The sequence below is a fragment of the Schistocerca gregaria genome, chromosome 8 (genome assembly GCF_023897955.1).
Source record: "Schistocerca gregaria isolate iqSchGreg1 chromosome 8, iqSchGreg1.2, whole genome shotgun sequence".
Classification (NCBI taxonomy): Eukaryota; Metazoa; Arthropoda; class Insecta; order Orthoptera; family Acrididae; genus Schistocerca; species Schistocerca gregaria.
Genome location: NC_064927.1, coordinates 272,065,569 through 272,085,339, shown reverse-complemented (window position 1 = coordinate 272,085,339; position 19,771 = coordinate 272,065,569). Strand labels below are relative to the sequence as shown.

The window sequence follows — 19,771 nt, the reverse complement described above, 5'->3', positions numbered from 1 at the left end:
TTTAATAAAAGTATTTTGCAAGCAGAAAAAGAATTTGCAAGTACATAGAAAGAAAAAGCTAAGAAAATGGAATGAGAAATTTATTGAAGAGAAGGTCCAAACAACAATGGGCGGTCCAAACAACAATGGGCGCAAAATGGAATATGCCAAATTATACAGTATCTTTTTGAAAACGTCTTCTGAGGATGTGAAAACATAATGAAAATTTGGTATTACTTGGCAAAGTGAACTGGTTACTCTTGTAACCTCACCAGTAGATTGGTGTCACATGCTATAAGTCTACATGTGCACTGAACAAAGTGCCCACTTGGAACAACAACCGACAGCGTGTAAGTATATCTCACTTTGGTTGCTCATGATGTTTCACTGGCAGTGTCCATACCACCACCTTCCATGGCAATGCTGCTATTTCCCACAGCTGTATTATCCACTCTTTCAGTCATAGGTGATAATGCTGACACTCTGTTTGAATCTATGCTGACTGTTTCAGTTTCCATATCTGTCAAAATGTCTCTTTCCCCAGTAGTCATCACACCCTCTATTGGCATTATACACAAGCTCCATAGTCTTCTAATCTCACAACAGCAAAAATAAACTGACAGTGTCGTCTAGTGGCGTATGACTTCTGGTAGGTCCCAAGTTTGATTCCTGGTGACCACTTTAATTTTTTCTCAGGTGGAAAGGTCTGGAAGGAGGTCCTTTCAGCCATGTGATGTTAAATGAAAAGCTGCTTGAATGTAAAAGCAGCAAAAGTGACACGCAAGTCATTGAAACAGTGTTACATTAAAAGTCTTTCCTCAGGCTAGGTGGCACACAATGTTCATTTATTAGCAGCAAAAGCATCAGCTGTTTTATTTTTTTTATTTTTTGGGTAAAAAGGTGGATATATTATGACAAGGGATCTTATTCTTTACAAGAGTCCAGACTAGTTTTATAGGATTTGGGTCTAGATGGTAAGGCAGCACTAGGAAGAGAAATATATTCTTGCAAACTTTTGTCAATGGAATGAACAGGAGGAAGCTGATTCTCCTTAATTAATGCTAAAAGCCCAGCTTTCCTTATCTCTAGGTTTTGTTAATTTTTTTCTGCCCATTTCTACATGACCGTTTGAAGTTTTCCTGTTGTAGTCACATAAAATAAAGAACTCTGCATTCACAGCAATGAAATTTTTTGGTGCTGTTGTTGTTTGACAATATTATTTGTGCACTGCACTCATCCTCCGCAAAGTTTAATGACACTGCAGAGTGTACAAATCAGCAGTTTATCTAAGTAAACCACTGGGTGCTTTAATTCTGATGCTTCATTTTGTTGTGTGCTCATTCTACAAGCATGAAACAATGGAAACTTTAGGTTGTAATAACAACAATATTAGGTAAAGGACAGACTGCTACACACCGTAAAGATGATATGTTGCATTGCAGATAGGCAAAAAGAAGAGATTGTTACACATTATAGCTTTTGGCCAAAGCCTTCTTCAACAAAGAAAACAGACACAAATTTACAAAAGCAAACACACCTCAATTCATGCATGACCACTACCACCAGCAGCTCTGACTAGAGTTTGACTGTCACGTGAATAGCAATATGGAGTGGGGTAGGGACTGGGAGGGATAGCAGTGCACCAGGTGGGGGGAGTGAAGAGTGCTGTCTGGCAGAGTGAATAGACACTAGATTGCAGCCTGACGAGACTGTCAGGTGCAGGACTGGGAGATGGGGTATGGGGGGAAAAATGGGGTGTAGAAAAGCAGTGGAGAAGAAAGGGGATGGAAACTTGGGCGAACAGTGTGGGGACAGTAGGTTACCATATGTTGAAGGCAGGATTTATTTCCGGAGCAGAGAATGTGTTGTAGCAATAACTCCCATCTGTGTAGTTTAGAAAAGCTGGTGCTGGAAGGGAGGATGCAGATGACCGAGGCTGCGAAGCAGCCATTGAAATCAAGCACATTATGATCTGCTGCATGTTGTGTCTCAGGGTGGTCTACTTTGCTCTTGGACACAGAGTGGCGGAGGCCGTTCATCCTGGTGGACAGCTGGTTGGCAGTCATACCAATATAAAAAGCTGTGCAAACGTTGCAGTAGAACTGGTACATGACATGGCCTAGCCAGGACTGGAATAGGCAGGGCTGGATGTGTGCATTGCCCACTCAACCTCTACAACATCCTAGCCTGCCCTAGGCCACTACGAAACCCAATCCTTGCCACAGGTATCATAACCCAGTGGAAGACTCAGATGCAATACCTGGCCAATGCACCAATCCAGGACCTCCTATTCAATCCTGTCACAGCCTTATCTTACTCCATCAAAGGCCGGGCCACCTGTGAAAACAGCCAGGTTTTGTACCAGCTCTGCAAGTGTTGGACAGCTGTTTATATTAGTGTGACTACTAACAATCTGTCCACCAGCAGGAACGGCCACCGCCGAACTGTGGTCATGAGCAAAGTAGACAACGGTGTGTCACAACATGCAGCTGAATGTAACATGCTCGATTTCAATGGATGCTTCACAAACTGGGCCATCTGGATCCTACTTCCACAATATCCCCTACCCACATTGTGTGTCACCATCTGATCTGCAAATGCACCCACCTACCCTTTCCCCTTCCCTGCTCCTCCGTTTTTCCCATGCCTGCCACTCCCACTCCCCCCTCTCCAAACCCATCTCCCAAGGCACTCCTGCAGTCTCACTAGGCCATGATTTCATTCCTGCACACCTGGCCAGACAGTGCTCTTCTCTCCCCCTACCAGGTGCTCTGCTATCTCTCCCCTTCCCTGCCCCACTTCCCTGAATGATATTCATGTGACAGTCCCATTCCGGTTGGAGCTGCTGGTGGTAGCAATTATATGTGCATGAGGTTTGCCTGCTTTTGTTTACACTTGTGCATTATCTTTTCTGGAGAAGGCTTCAGACAAACACTATAATGTGTAACAGTGATTTTGTTATACCTGTCTGCAACTCAATGGGTCTTCTTTTCACAAGTATCTTCTCTTGTCCGCCATTGTTTCTGGCATTGTTTAAAATCAAGTCCGATAGATGGAACAGTTGTTTTTACAGTTTCTTTGCTAGCCTGTGAGTCCAGATTTGCACAGCAAAAGCTGAGAAGTTTTTGAAACGATGGTATTTCCTTGCACTGTTCATAATATTGCAGAACATTTAGTCTAATAACAAATTTGTCTATATCTTAGCTGAAATGTTTACTGTAGCATTTTTCTTATTCTGCTTTCGGGCTGATATCCGAATCCTGCTTCACTCAGTATCATCTCTCTTTGAAATTTAAAATAATCTACTTGTTCAGAGCTTTGATCTGATGTTCAAGGTTTAATACAATAAGTATTACAATTAGAAATGGTGCTTTTTACTGAGGCAATGCAACTCATACAATGGAAATTACCTACATCATATTCACCCAGTGTTTGAGGATAAGAGCACAAGAAACTTTACATAGAATTTCAAACTTCTGCGAAATCTTTACACACTGACAAGGGCTCCCCTCCCTACCCCTGCCCTCACTCCACTTCATAAAATGAAGAAAGGAAAAAAGTTAATCACTACATTTTCATTGTTCATTTCTGCTACAACTTTAAATTCCCTCGTACACAATGCAACCTCAAGATAGTCTGTTTATATCTAATTTAACCCCCCCCCCCCCCCCCCTCCAACAGCCCAATATGATGACAATGCAATTTAAATTTAATCTCTATCATTATCATATCTATTCTATTTTACATTCACATCATCATCATCTGCATTTCATTTCATTTATTTTAATCATGTTTACTATTTTCATTTTTTTCACTGCATTCTTTCTTTAACATTACTGTTATTTTAGGCCTATCATCACATATCAAAAGGGAAACAAGTGTCAACTTTTCTGGACCCACTGCACTAAGGGATGGACAGTGTAAATTACACAGAGGCTCTCAAGGGCACAGAGAGTCAGAGCAGATGATGCAATTGAAGAGCCTGTGTCGCCGGATGTAATGTGTGGCTCGATACAGGGCAAAGAGCTGTGCTGTAAATACTGAGCAATGTCCGGAAGATGATACTGAAAATCGTTGGTGCGAATGACGAAGGCACACCTGACACCACAGTCAGTCTGAGAGCCATCAGTGTACAGAAAAGTACTATCGCGAAGTTCCATGCGAAGGCTGTGAAACTCATGGCGATATAGCAATGTTGGAGTAGTGTCCTTAGGAAGTGCATGAAGGCCAAGGTGGACACGAGCCATCGCATGAAGCCAAGGTGGTGAAGACTTCACATCCATCAGGAAAGTGGCAGGTAGCACGAAGTTAAACTGTCTGAGCAAGAGCCGAAAGTGAACTCAAGGAGGTAACAGAGAAGAGGGATGTGCCCCATACTGGCAATCAAAGGAGTCATTGACAAAGAAGGCATATGATAGGTGCTAGGCATGGCAAACAAGCAGCATGTCCAACTGCATACCAACACTCTATTAGGCTAATGTCAAAGGCACCAGTGGCCATACGGATGCCATAGTGGTGGTCAGTATTCAGATGGCATAAGAAGGATGGATGTCCAGATGCATAAACGAAACCGCCATAACAAATGGAGGACAGTGGTCCAATCCGCTCCCCAGGAAGTACCACTGAGGACACACAGGATATTGAGGGATCATTCACAGTTGGTGGCCAATACGACATGTGGGAGGACCAGGAAAGTTTCCTATCGAGCATAAGCCCCACGAATTTCGTAGTTTCAACAAACGCAAGAGCCACAAGCCTAAGATGTGAAGACTGCAAGATACCAATTGTGCCACCAGAAATTCACACAAACGGTTTTGCCAGTGGAAAGTGAAAGCCATTGTTGATCCTCCATGACAATAGATTCACTGCTGAAGGAGACAAGTCTATGAGAATCATAATATATCACAAAATCCTCAATGAAAAGGGAACCGGAGATGTCCAGTGGGAGACAGGTCATAACAGGTTTAATGGCGATAGCAAAGGGGATGAAGACACTCGGGACAGAACCCTGGGGCAGACCGTTTTTCTGGATAAAGGTGTCCAACAAGACAGAAACCACATGTAACTTGAAACTCGGTCTTTTAAAAATCCCTGAAGGAAACATGGCATGCAGCGTTTGTAAAGAGTATGGAGGATACCAGCCCTCCAGCAGGTGTTGTAGGCTTTCTCCAAACTGAAAAAGACGACCAGAGTCTGGTATTTCCGCAGAAAAACATTCATGCCATGGGTTGACAAACTGAAGAGATGGTCAACTGCAGAACAGCATGCTTGAAATACATACTGTGCAGTGGTTAGCAGATTGCGAGACTTGCGCTATCATACCAGCCAGGCATGAATCATATGTTCCATCATCTTGCAAATGCAGCTGGTGAGTGAAATGGGGTGATAACTAGAAGGAACGTGTTTGTCCTTACTGGGCTTACGTATGGGTATGTTTGTGGCTTCACATCAGCATCTGGGGAATGTGCTCTCTGCCCAGATGTAATTGTATGTATGGAGGAGAAAGTGCTTGCCTGCAAGAGAAAGATTCACATCCAAATGTGAACATCATCTGGCTGTGAAACAGAGGATCGGGGTGAAGTGGGAGCGTGATCTAGCTCCCTCATAATACAGGTGGAATTGTAGCACTCATGATTCTGAGAAGAGAAGGGTAGTTCCGGAGCCACCTCCAATCATTTCTGGTGGAGGAAGGCAGAGTGATAGTGGGTGAAGCTCAAAATCTCTGCAAAATAGTGGCCCAAGGTGTTGGAGATAGCAATAGGGTCCATTATGACTTCTCCTGCTACTGTCAAGCCGGAAATTGGGGAGTGGAACAAGGTCCCACAGAGCCATCAGAGGTTGGCCCACACAATGGAAGAGGGACTGGAACTGTTATAAGAACTGCTAAAGGAAATCCAGGTACCTTTTTGCTATCCCCAAGAATGTGATGACACTGTGCATGCAACTGTTTACAAAGAATGCAGTTTGCCATTGTAGGATGATGGTTAAAACTGCAGAGAGCACGTCTCCACATGCAAACTGCATCATGGCACACCTCAGTCCACCAAGGGACCAAGTCATGGCACAGTAAAGAGGAAGTGCGATCAATGGAAAGTTCTGCGGCAGTAAGGATAATGTTTGTAAAATGTTCTACCTGGTCATCACAACTGGGGAAATGTTGTTCATCAAAGGTCACCAGGGATGAGTAAAGCCTCCAGTAGGCTTTAGAAAGCTGCAATTTGGGTGTGCACATTGGTGGGGTAGGAGTCAGAAAATGGATAGCACATGGGAAATGGTCACTTGAGTACGTGTCAGAGAGAAAGGGCCACTCTAGACAACGGTTAAGCTGGGCAGTACATAAGGAGAGGTCTAAATGGGAATAGGTGTGCATGGAGTCTGAAAGGAACGTGGGTGCTCCCGTATTAAGGCAGATGAGGTTATGTCGATTGAGATGGTCAGCCAAGAAGGCACCTGTCAGGCAGGTTCTGGGGGATATCCCAAAGGAGATGGTGTGCATTAATGTCACCAAGCAGCAAAAAGGGGTCAGGGAGTTGCCCAATAAGCGTTGACTATGAACGTCATCCTGGATGAGCAGCATGACACCCCTATGAGATGGAATGTCATTCTCGGGGATAGGTAAAAGCGCACCGGAAAGAAACGCGAGAGCTCAAAGCATTGTGAGGATGCAGTTTTATTTCCTGGAGGCAGATAACAAGCAGATGCTACGATTCCAAGAGCTGCAAATGTTCCATTGGAGAGAAGCAAGTAGAAAAATAAAGAGATCATCTCGGCAGCTGGCAAGTACCACACTTCGAAAGCTCACTGCTATAGTATGCAGAGGCTGAAGGATCCTGTTTCATGAGATCTAGAAAGGCATCGGCATTCTCATTCTGTCAGTCTGCAAGAGTCCTGAACAGAAAAATGGCTGGCGGTGCACGCCGACAACACGGACGTTGGACAGGCAAGGGTATCACGTGGCAAAACCATCGAAGAGGATCTCAGAGTCGGTGAAAGAGAAGACTGTTTGCTTTTCTTTGGTTTCTTGGAGCCTTTCTGGTTGGCAGAGGAAGCCTCAGGTGTTTGTTAGCTGGAGGGTCATAAGAAGTCTCTGCAGGAGTATTCCAGTCTGCTGTTTGTGTAGTGAGTGTTGCCCCGTGAGATGAAAGTTTGGTGACTTGCTGCACAGCTGGATGAGGAGATGAGGATACTACCATGACACAGGGGATTTTACAACTGCAGTGCTGAATTTGAGGTCACATGTCTGCGTGACTGTGTCCTTCATGTAGTGAGTTGTAGCAAGAACAGTACCGTAAGTGCACGATGGTAGAACACAGGGTTTTCAACTAACCAAAAACTTGTAAGTAACTAGGTAAAGCATTTTTCCTTCACCCGGATCTTCTGGGCTACCCATTCATTGAGATACACAAGGCAATTTCGGGAGGAGTCAACATGGTTGTCATTCCAATTGACATAGCAGGGAGAATGTGGGGGACAGTTGCCCTTGTGAACATCCCTATCACATGTTGCACATTTATCTGGATGTCAATAGGACATTCGAGTGTGGATGTAACAATGACACTGGTAGCAGTGTATCAGGTTCAGAATGTACAGTCGGACTTTGATAACTTCATAGCCTGCTTTGATTTTTGATGAAAGCACCACTCTATTGAAGGTGAGAATAAAAGTATGTGTGGGCTCCAAGGAGGAATCTACCTTTTTCTTCACCTGATGGATGGCAATGACACCCTGATCAGAGAGGAATACTGAACTTTGGCCTTGGTCAGACCATCAATCAGCCTACTGTAAATAACACCAGAGGGAGAATTCAAAATTCTATGGGCCTTGACACGAACATGATAACCGTGGAGAAGCGAGGCAGGAAACAGCAGTTGTGCTTGAGAATTTGAAGTAGTCTCCAAAAGCAAAGTGTCATTCTGTAAACAGGAGCAGGATTTAACGGGGCCGGCAATGGCATCAACACCTTTTTGAATGATAAACAGATTTACCGTATCAAAGGACTGATTGTCTTCAGTACGTGAAAGCACGAGGAACTGTGGCACAGCTGGGAGGATCTTCGAATCATTAGACCTATTCCATATATGTTTAGTGTATGTTGACTGTGAAGATGATTGGCTCATTGAGAGAAAATCTCTCATGATTGCTAGAGTCTCTGATGGCGTGCTCCTTTTCAATTGGGGGCTCCCCTCAGAGGGGGCGCACCCACCTTAGGTGATCGTTCACGCCTCAGGTCACACCTACCCAACACCTGCCAGAAGGACCAACTGTCAATTTGGTGAGGTAGCAGCTCAGGCAATCACCCCTCCCTGGGCCTGACCTATACCAGAGGATACATGTGCACCCTAACCCTACCTGTTGATCCGTGGCTGGGAATTACGCATTACCCAGTCACCCATGTGGGCTAGTCTATAGAAGAGCACAGGGAAGAAGAAGAAAAAGAGGAACCTTTAACACTGGAGAAGGGGAACGAAGAAAGAAAAAGAAGGAATGAAAGACAGTGATGAGATAGTTCTGATATTGGCTACAGAAATTGTTGAACACATTTCCAAGAACATCCCAAACATGTTCCCCAAGGGAGGCAAGAGGATAGTCATGCAACACGGAAGGGAAAAGATACAGCAAAGGCTGGGGCCCTGTGGTAGCCAAGCACTAACATGCCAAAAAGTGAGCCCCCTGGGGGGAAGAGAGCGAGTGGCTGAATGTGTATTTTATTACGCGTATATTTTATTAACTCTCTGACATGAAGTTAATCCAAAAACTCAACTGCCAGTGAGTCTTTTCTACACGCCAATGTGCTGCGCATTCCAACTTCACACAGTGATTCTTTTTCACTCATTAATTTTCTTTCAAAACTTTATAAAATATATGACTATTATACTTCATCCATCTTCTAAGTTCATTGTTGACTATGTAAATATATTAACTATGATAACTATTTCATGTTACAGTTAAATCTACATTGGAAAAAAATAGTGGCTCAGTCATGGGTAAAGCAGGTGTAGACTTTGGTTTATTGGTAGAATACTGGAGATGAGCACCCAGCCTACAAAGGAGATTGTTTACAAATCATTCACACAATCGGTTCTGGAATATTGCTCAACTGCATGGGACCCAAACCAAATAGGACTAACAGGGGCTATTGAAAATATACAGAGGAGGGTAGCACAAATAGTCACAGGTTTGTTTGATCCATCGGAGCATGTCACAAAGATACTGAAGCAACTGAACATAAGACTCGTGAGGAGCGACATAAACTATCCAGAGAAAGTTTATTAACAAAGTTTCAAGAACAGGTTTTAATACTGACTCTAGGAGAGTCAGAGAGATTGTGAGTATAAGATTAGAATAATTACTGCATGCACAGAGGCATTCAATCAATCATTCTTCCCTACAGTCCATACCTAAATTGAATAGGAAGAAACCCTAATAACTGGTACAATGGGACAATGTCCTAAGCCTCATGGTGGTTTGCAGAAAATAGATGTAGATGTAGAAGTACTAGGGTTGCCCAGAAAGTAATGCATGACATTTTTTTTCTTTAAGAATTCTTTATTGAACATAATGAGAATTACACACACAAAATAAAATAAAATAAAAAAATATTTGTCCATGTAATCTCCATCTTCTTCTGGGGCCTTCCACCAGCACAAAACAAAGGCGTGTGTGCCCTGTTGGTACCAATCCTTCACTGTGTGAATCACCTCCTTGTTGGCTCAAAATATCTTCCATGAATGGCATCCTTTAATGGCCGAAACAAGTTAAAGTCTGACGGGGCAAGGTCATGTCTGAAGGGTGGATGGGGTCAGCAGTTCTCACACTTGCGTGGGGCCGAGCGTTATCATGTTGCAGCGAAACATCTCCTTGGTTGCAGTGGCACAGAAGTCACCAGAAGTACATCTTGAGTTTTGTTAATGTGTTGACATAAGCTTCTGAATTAATGGTACAGCCTCTTGGCATCACATAAATGAGAATAACACTTTCACAGTCCCAGAACATGGTGATCACGATCTTAACAGCAGAGGCATTTGCTTTGGATTTTTTCTTCTGTGGGGAGTGGGAATGCCGCCATTCCACTAAATGTCATTTTGTTTTGGGCTCAAAATGGTGAACCCAGGTTCCATCACTTGTCACAATCCAGGACAAGACACCCTCCTCCTCATCTTCAAAATGTTGCAACAAATCAAGACAAATGGTTTTTTCTGTGCAATTTGTGGTCCACTCTTAGACAACATGGGACCCACCTTCCACATGCTTTTGAATATCCAAGAGTGCAGATAATTGCATCCACACTTCCTTTACTGATTGACAAATGCAGTGCCAACTGCCAAGTCACAATGTGTTTGCCCTCACGAATTAAATCATCAGCTCGCAGCAACATGTCAGGTGTCACAGCTGTGGGTGGTCTCCATGATCGCTGCAAATCGTGGAGCTCTGCCAAACTGCCTTTTGATAACCTCACCCTCCATGCCCAGCAACTAACTGCACTTACGTCAACAGCAACTGCTTCATAGACTTTGCACAAGCGTTTTTGAATATTTCCCACAATTTCTTTCTCTGCAGTGAGAAATTCAATGGCGGCATGTTGCTTGTAACGTACATCATTACAGACACCATTTTGAAACTGTCCTGCAGCTACAATGTCTCCCTGAAGAGACAGAAACTTGGCGTGATTACTCAGGAGACTTCAAATAATACATATGTAACATTTTGCATTTGTAGCATTGTTTCTGGCTACGAAAAAAAATGCGGTGCATTACTTTCTGGGCAACCCTTATAGTTGTAGATATCAGAAGGAGGTTTCAGCCCAGTAACAACAATTCAGCGTTCAAGGTCTGGTGCTTTTTATTCTCCTCCTCAGAATCAAACATCACACATAGAAGATCGATATGTTACTATACCTTGACTTACTGGTTTCCATGTATGTGGTCCAAGGAAAGCTTCAAGTGTGTATGTGACACCCTTGACTTGTTCCACTTTGCTAGATGAAACACGTCCTATATTTACCACACTCCCATCTGCAGGAGATACCTGTTGATAGGAAACCATATGGGTATTGGTAGTAATTACTTTCTTCTAACATCGGTGCTTTTTCTTACATGAATAAAAAATCTAATATAAAAAATTTCATATGTAATCAGTTGTACATTTATAAGACATGCACAGCTCGCTAATTGAATGGAATTTTTACCAGGACTAAATATGTTAGCAACCACTCAATTTCTCCATTACAAGCTCCAATTAGAATTGAGGACTCTGTTCTTACTTATATCTGGGTGTAGGCACTGTCACAAGGTACTACATCTGTATTACAAATGGTAGTTGCTTCTGAGCAATTCTGGTCTGGTAACTTCAGCTATTGCCAAATTTGAGAGTTATGGAGTCAGTGTGTGTGTGTGTGTGTGTGTGTGTGTGTGTGTGTGTGTGTGTGTGTGTGTGTTTTGTATTTTACATCTTTACATTGAAAGATTTTTTTGTCATTCTTGGAGTATTTTTTAATATTCATTTTTGCATTTTATATTCAGTTTTGCTTTTAAGCAGCCATTATTCCATATTTCAACAATTTCATACTTACAGACGTACATCAAGCATCCATTTCAGAAATGAACAGAAGGAGATGTTACTGTGGTCTATGTGGATGGCCAACCAAGTAGCCTTTACTACATTTCTTATTTACCGTTTTTCAGATTCAGTTTTTCCATTTTCCCGTTTATGTCTATTTCAGTCTGTCAGCCAAAAGTAGGGCATCAGTAATATAAAATTTACGAACTTTAAGGAAATGAGACTATATAGACATGAAATCACACAATTCAATTTTAATTTACTGAATTAAAAATAAAATAAACAGTAATACAGCATGATTGGCTGGGAGTCAGGCAACAGGGATGTTCAGCAATGTGGTGCAAGTCTTTCGATTGGATAACACTTTGGCAACTTGCACATCCCTAAGCTAACCCAGTAATCCTACTGATGAAAGAGGATCTGCAGTTTAACATTGAATCCAAACCACATTTCATTCCTGGCTTATCTTCACGCAACTGGAAGGTGACAGCTAGGGTAATGCCAGACCTGTTGGTTTCCAAACATGTTTTACCACCACACCATTAAACATGACATTTGGTAGACTATTCTGTCACATTTAGATGTGATATGTAAGACTACCACAGCATGTACATAATTTCTTGTCACCGAGGCTGTGGCATATATTCTGTGGTGCTTGGTAACAATACACATAGGATACCCATAAACTAAGTATTGCTGTCTTTCATGAGTTCCCAGAATACAATAAACACCCGAGCAGCATTTTCTGGGTGAATCTAACAAAGATCAGAGAAAATTTTTTAAGGGCAGTACAATGGAAAAATAAAAAAGGGGAAGTTAGGATGAAATAACAGCAACAAAAGGTCTGGGAAGGTAGCCGTACCATGTAGGAAATTGCATTTGAAAGAAAACAAGGTTAAGATGATTTGATGAAAGAGATAAATAAGTTGTGACATTTCTGTGAAAACTCAAGTTTATATATTTTTGTCATTCTGAACTCATCTTTTTAATATTATACTAAGAGCTTTTGCTCTTCAGAGATACAAGCAGGTAGTTATGTAAAGTTGGGATACAGCATAAAATTCTAGTCCTGTGATTAGTGTAGGGATTTTCTGAGCACAATCAGATACAAACAACACTGAAACCAGCAACACAGGATTGGTGATTAATGAATCCTATCTTATAGCTCAAATTGATTCTCATTAAATAATATGGTGGAGATTAGAATGAAGGAGATGGATCTGGGAATAATTATGTTCTCTCACCTGATTGTGATATTATTAAATCCAATAGCTGGATCGTGTTTATCATACATAACAGGGACAACATGTCCACTGAAACATAAGAAGATGGGACAACTCCATCTGCTCTGATACCACTCACTCATAACATACAAAATACTTTTTTCCTTCTTCCTTACATAACTGATACATATAACAAAAATATGAAATACCATAGAATAGTAAGGCCTCTCACGCCTCCCCCTCTCAGTCTTTCAAGAGCCTAACTCCCATGTATAAAATGGTTTCAAATGTTCAATTAATTCACAAATATATTAATGTGTTTACACATTTGACCTTAAGAATGTAAGTGGGAAAAAGTTTAGAAAAGATCTGAAATTGTACTTGATGTTTGTTTGAAGTCTGTAGGTGCTCTCATCATCAGACAGTGGATGAGTATACACCAAGTAATTTCTAGTAAGAGGTAACTCCTCACACGCTGCAATGTTCCTGGCACAATATCTCCTGAACTATGTATTTAACAATGATATAATTTTCCAGCTACATTTAGTGGTATATATGTGGACACTATCTATAAAATGTGTTGCAAATAGAATTAGTAATAAAGAAGTAATAAATTAAAACAGAATGCCTTATACTGAGTGATAAACTAATTTCCTTTCATTATTTTGTCTGGGTGTGCCAGAAAGAAAAGATTTTCTAAAGGTTTGAACTTGTGTGTAAAATGTTTTTAAAGTCACTAAAACTTAGCTACAAGATGTCCTGAAATTCCTGGACATGCCTTACATTTCCAACGGTGTCCATATGGTAGTCTGTAATGGGGTTGGGGGCAAGACCTACGGGTATGGAATATTTTTAACATTTCGGAGGACGAATGGCGACTTGCAGGTAGCAACAAAACCACTATAGTTCCAACTCTGTTAAAGACCTATGTAGTATCAATTTTTAAATCATTTTCTTGAAAGAAAAGCACCTGACTACCCTGTATTTTTTCCTTTCCCTAAGAGCTACAGGGAGATCATGTCATGCATCTCCCCGCCCCCCTACCCACAGGTATGCGTGTCCTTGCTATATTGTAACAGCTTGTCTGGCTTCAAATGTCTCACATTTTCAGGAAGAAGCAGCGATCTTTAGAAAATGACCTAGCAACTGGGAAAATAGAAATGAATAATTGGTTATTACTGCTGTTTTATATGGCTACAGTTACAGAGCTTACTCATGCATTAATAACACTGAATGACAGATGTGGCAAAGCAGCATTTACATTCCAAGGCAAAGCAAAGTGAAGCTTTATTCTCACTGACCCATTTGAATTTTGGCTACTGAAGAATAAGCAAGTGGAAAGTTAACATTTAATTCACAGTACTTTTGTTATAAGCCACAATGCTGAAACAAAAATGCAAATTCAATTATGCATTGCCATTAAAGTATAACTGTTTCAATGCAAGAAGAAGCGAACTCAAAGCACAATGCCATAATTGGCATCCAGCAACATATGTTTCTGTTGCATACAAAGGTAAGGCTATAAAATAGTTTTCTTTTTCTTTTTATTCTTTTGTGTGTTTGACTTGGACCAACATAATGCTATGGTGATTATTTAAAGAGTTTTAATCTATAACTGCCAATTCTCATAAATTATCTTTATTTTAATACAACAAACTTTTCTCTTGCAGACGCACAAGATTTGGAAGTACACCTGTCTTCTAAGAAATCAAAATTTCATAAAATTCCACTGGTGCTTAAGATATTGAAGATTTTTTTGATCAGCCCACACAATCAGTGTGTTGTGTTAGCGCTACAGAGGTAACATGTACTGCGTGCTGTTTATCAACAAGCATCATACAAATCCACTGACTGCACATAAACTAAATACAAAACTATACTGCAATCCTGATATTAAAAAGAAAGCTTCATGCCCAAGAGGAAAGACCGAAGTGATCATGAACAAAGTTCTTGCGCCACATGCTGTTGCTGTGACAATACATTTTCATTCTAATTTCTTGTTTTGGGGTTGGCACCAACAACAGTAATCATGGTTCCCAGAAAGCATTTCCTATTTTAATATAATATTTTGACCTCAAAGCTGGTGTTATACAGACAAAGGTAGTCAAAATTGAAACTACTCCAAATGAAAGTGCTGAAACAATGTCATTGTATGTTTGAGATACTTTAATAGGGTTAGAAATAGAAAAGGAAAGAGTAGCATTTGGAGCTGACAATACAAACACAAATTTGGTGACATAAGTCTACACAACTGTAAAAATGTATTCACTAAACTAATGTCATATCACAAAACTTTAGTTTGAGTGGGGTGCCCAACTCAAATTCTCAACAATGCCATTCAGCATGGGTTGCATAGTTTAAGTGAAGATTGTTTTCAAGTTGTACAATTACTTTTCTACATACACAGTAAGTAGTAATGAGCTTAAGTATTATTGTGAATTTTTAGAAACTAGTTACAAACAGCTTCTTAGTTACAGTAAAACCATATGGTTATTTCTGTATCCTGCACTTGACAGAATAATTGAAATATACGAGGCTTTAAAATCTTACTTCTAAAGACATTCTTTGAAAACAGTTTGAGTAAGCCTTATTTATAACACTTACATTCATTGATGCCTGTGTTTCATCTTGGTATAGAATAACTTGAAAGTGAACTGACATCCATTGTTCAGATCACTGCAATGTTAGAAAATGTGTGTTCTCTTTCTTAAGAACAGGTTAGGGAATAATTTCAATGTCATTAAAGATGGGGGAGGGGGGAACACATTGATAAGTGCTAGGGAGAAGGGCCTTAATAAAGAACTTGACAATTCTGAGCAGGAGGCTGTTCCGTTGCATGCCAAACGTCTCAACTATTTAGATAAATGGTGTGTCAATTTCAGAACTAAAACATTTTGGATGGTTAATCTTAAATGATCCAGTATTTATAGCTAATGTACAAAAGTGTGTACAGTTCGTGAGTGATAAAGTTGGCGTAACAGTTGATGTTAATTGTTGTGATGAGTTATGTAATGTGAACTAGGTTCTGCAACAGCATAGCTCTGAACTTTGGAAACTGTCCTATAATAATAATTATATATATATATATATATATATATATATATATATATATATATATATATATATTAAAAATATCTCTGCCCTTAACTCTTTGCCTTTAAATATGTCTGCTTGTGTCTGTGTATGTGCGGATGGATATGTGTGTGTGTGTGTGTGCGAGTGTACACCTGTCCTTTTTTTTTCCCCTAAGGGAAGTCTTTCCGCTCCCGGGATTGGAATGACTCCTTACCCTCTCCCTTAAAACCCACACCCTTTCATTTTTCCCTCTCCTTCCTTCCTTCCTGACGAAGCAACTGCCAGTTGCGAAAGCTCGTAATTTTGTGTGTGTGTTTTGTTCATGTGCCTGTCTGCCGGCGCTTTCCCGCTTGGTAAGTCTTGGAATCTTTATTTTTAATATATTTTTCCCATGTGGAAGTTTCTTTCTGTTTTATATATATATATATATATATATATATATATATATATATATATATATATATGAGGATCACCCTGTGGCTAAACATGCCTGTTGATCGTAGAGGCCGTTGTGTTGGCAGCCTGCAATTGAGTTTGGGTGATGGTGCACCAGATTGTTGTACACACACACACACACACACACACACACACACGAGTGCATGCATACTGGGCACTAAGATTGACTGCACTGAGAGATAACAGTGTTATTAGTGTTCGCGAGCATGGGAGGAGGGAGGGAAGGGGGAGGGGTGGTGGGCATGCACGCTCCTGCCTGCATGCATGTTTACTCTACATCTGACAAAGGGCTTTTCCATAGCTTAATCTACTTTTAAATTTACTACTTTGCCTCTCAATGCCTTTTCTACGTGGTGAGTAGCAATCTGCCCTAATTAATTGTTATCCCTTCCCCAACTTTCCATTGTTTGGATACATATGTATTATTAGATATACATAAAATATCAAAAGTCTTTGTAATGTTGTAATTTTTTAAAATTTTCTTACACAGGGTATAATATATGTGTGACAGGTGACAACAAAATAAATATTTCACATATAAACATTTTATTTAAACAAATATTCAAGATTGAAGAATCATGAAAACCAAGTGCCCTTTAAGTCAGAACTGATTATTATGACTTTGACAGTTAAGAGTTTTAGTACAGCAGCTGATACGTCCACTGTGTGTTTTTTTGCTGGTTGGAACTGTGGTAGCTAGCAGTTTTAGTACAGCAGCTGATACGTCCACTGTGTGTTTTTTTGCTGGTTGGAACTGTGGTAGCTAGCAGTGGTGCCCATTTCATGTTTTGGCAGAGAGCATAAACTACTAAATTAATGGAACTTTAAACTAAAACAGGCGCAATACACACTGGGTGGTTTGATTCCAAGAATTCAAAAAATTTGAAAGTTTTATAAAATATGAATGAAACTCACGACAGAGACACAATCTATGCTTAAAACTAATTCAATTGCATTAAAACAACAAAATGGCTATGAGAACTTAAGTAAGAAAAATGCAATGAAATGACATGGCCAGTTAAGGTATGATGGATTTGATTCCTTACAGTTATATAAACATAAAATAGATAAAACTGTGCACTGGTGGTGCTGCTTTATTGGAATTACAGCTCATCAAGGAGGCCACCATTCACCAAATTCATGATTTGTCTATTAAAGTTTTATAACTTAAATAATTACAGACTTTAGCCACGTCCCAGAAACACAATCAAAGGCCTCAGAAAGGTCACAGAAACACAAGATTAATGTTCTGCTAGTTTAAAGAATGATGAAGGTTTTTTTCACTCTCATACTTCATAAAAATGAAGTAAAATGTATCTTCAATGGACTGCTAACAATAGGGCACAAATCAACAACAAGCCAGCATCTCAAACCATATGTTAGATAACTGTAACTGTTTCTACTGCTACATTTTATAATAAAAACTCAAGTTTGAATGCTTAGCTTAACTGTAATGACTATTTTTTCCCTATAGATGCTTACTACTACTGTGGCTACCCAACTACCTGTTAGCTTATTGTTTCCATCTCTTAACATTCAAAGTAGCTTCAATGAGAAGGTAGAACAGTAATAATAATCAGTAAAATGTTCTGCTTTTGCAAAAATACTTACAAGGCAATCAGTGGCAGCAATCGGACGTGCATCATGACGCAGTTCTCGACAGAAGAAATCTGCTAGACTACGATATGCAGATAAGTTGGTAACTGCTGCCTCCTCCAAGTTGCAACCAAATTTCGTAATGTAAGCAGATATGAGTCGAGTCCGGAGTGGTTCAGGTAGTTCCAGATTGCTAAACCAGCCCCAGCTCCGTGACACAAGGCGCAATGGAACAGATCGGTAGCATGTCACCTACAACAACAGTGTTATCGTTGTCAACATTCTTCATAGACTTTCCCATCAAGTTCAACATAAACAGTTCATAACACACAAACACAAGTTACTGAGTCACCATGACTGAGTAAATATAAACTTTACAGGAGCAGCTAAGAGATAAACGATACAATGAACAATTATAGGTAATAAAGACATTACAAATAATAATTTTGTCCTAATATTTTAATAAAAAGAACCAAAACATATCTAAGAGGGTCTTTTTTTCTCCATCTCCTGATCACACAGCATAAATGCCACACAAGTGGCAGGTGATAGTGTGTGCCGTAAAGATCTGTGTATCTCCCGCATGGCACATTCTTTCAGTCTGTACTGAGCTGCAGCGACATAAACACAGCTGTTTCACTTGATTCTCCTGTCAACTGTGAATTGTGAAGCTTTATTCATTTTCTGCTAGCAGAAGCATGTAAGAATGAGCCAAGTGCACGGAGAAAACTTTATCAGGCAATGTTTCCTTCTGGAATTGTTTTCATGTGTGACAAGGTCATTCCTCATGGCACTGGTGCAGCTCAATGGCACCTTGAGAAATTTGAATGGGACATTACCATCACTTGACCTACAGTCCCAACCTAGTTCTGAGTAACTTCCATCTCTTCCATGAACTGAAGAATTTTAATATAGCATGGATGTAGACCAACAAATGTGAATGTGATTTCAGGGCAATAAATGACAGTTTCTGCAACAGTGCAATGTTGAACCCTGATACATCTCATACATTCTGTCGTACCATGTGCAGTTTGGACTACATATTCACAACTGAACTGCTCTGTAAGAAGACTGTGGGAGAGAGAACAGATCATGGAAGTTTATCATTTGCTAACTGCATGTTACTGAAACACAAGAGTTGCTACAGTATACCTGAGAAGCTGCTGTTTGCAACTGTGCTTGGTTTTCAAAAGTTTTGAATTTATCTTGAGAGAAACAGGGTACTGGTGCTCTCTGACCACAAAGCTCTTCGACTTTTGGCATGAGCGCTGTTTCTGCAACAGTTTGACTACACAACCCAAAATATTAAGGGCATCGAGAATACTGTCACTGATGCTTTATCTGGACTGTTGGTCTCAGGAGGAGACACTACTGGGAAGGAATCTGTTGATGAAGATTTACATCTATTGTATACAAAGGAAGTAGATCGGGAAAAGGAAATCCTTGCAGCATGCAAAGATATGCATGGACCACGGAGCAAGGATCCAATGTTGAAATTAGTGAAGATGAAATCCTATATCAAAGGATATGAGAACTCACCCAGATTATACAAAATGCATAGAGAGATTCAATTAAGGAGGCAAAATAAGCAATCAGACCATTCAAAACTGTGTTTCCCTGGCAATCAGAGATTATGTTCTTCTAAGTCATGTTCACTACAGAGAACAGAGGTTTATAGACATACTCAATAAGCACCCATTTATTAATAATTTGTCAAGAAGAGTGCATAGGCAGTTTGCTGCATGTGATAAATGCCAGAGGGTACAACACACAGTACAGTATCTTGTCAAGTGGAAATGGAGAGTTTACTCCTCTTGAAGCACAATCATTGCTCGCTGTGGATATTTTCAGACACCTTCCTACCTTTAGAGATGAAATTAAATACA

At 40.3% G+C, this 19,771-nt stretch overlaps 1 protein-coding gene across 1 annotated transcript in view; it reads right to left on the bottom strand.

Moving 5' to 3' along the window:
• Window positions 1-19,771, bottom strand: part of LOC126284852 (phosphatidylserine decarboxylase proenzyme, mitochondrial) — a 119,244-nt gene that overhangs the window by 54,925 nt on the left and 44,548 nt on the right. Inside the window, exons 4-5 of the mRNA XM_049984084.1 lie at window positions 17,901-18,137; window positions 10,875-11,004 (exon numbers count right to left, since the gene is read on the bottom strand). Of these exons, the coding sequence (XP_049840041.1) occupies window positions 10,875-11,004; window positions 17,901-18,137 (367 nt within the window). The remainder of the gene's footprint in view (window positions 1-10,874; window positions 11,005-17,900; window positions 18,138-19,771) is intronic.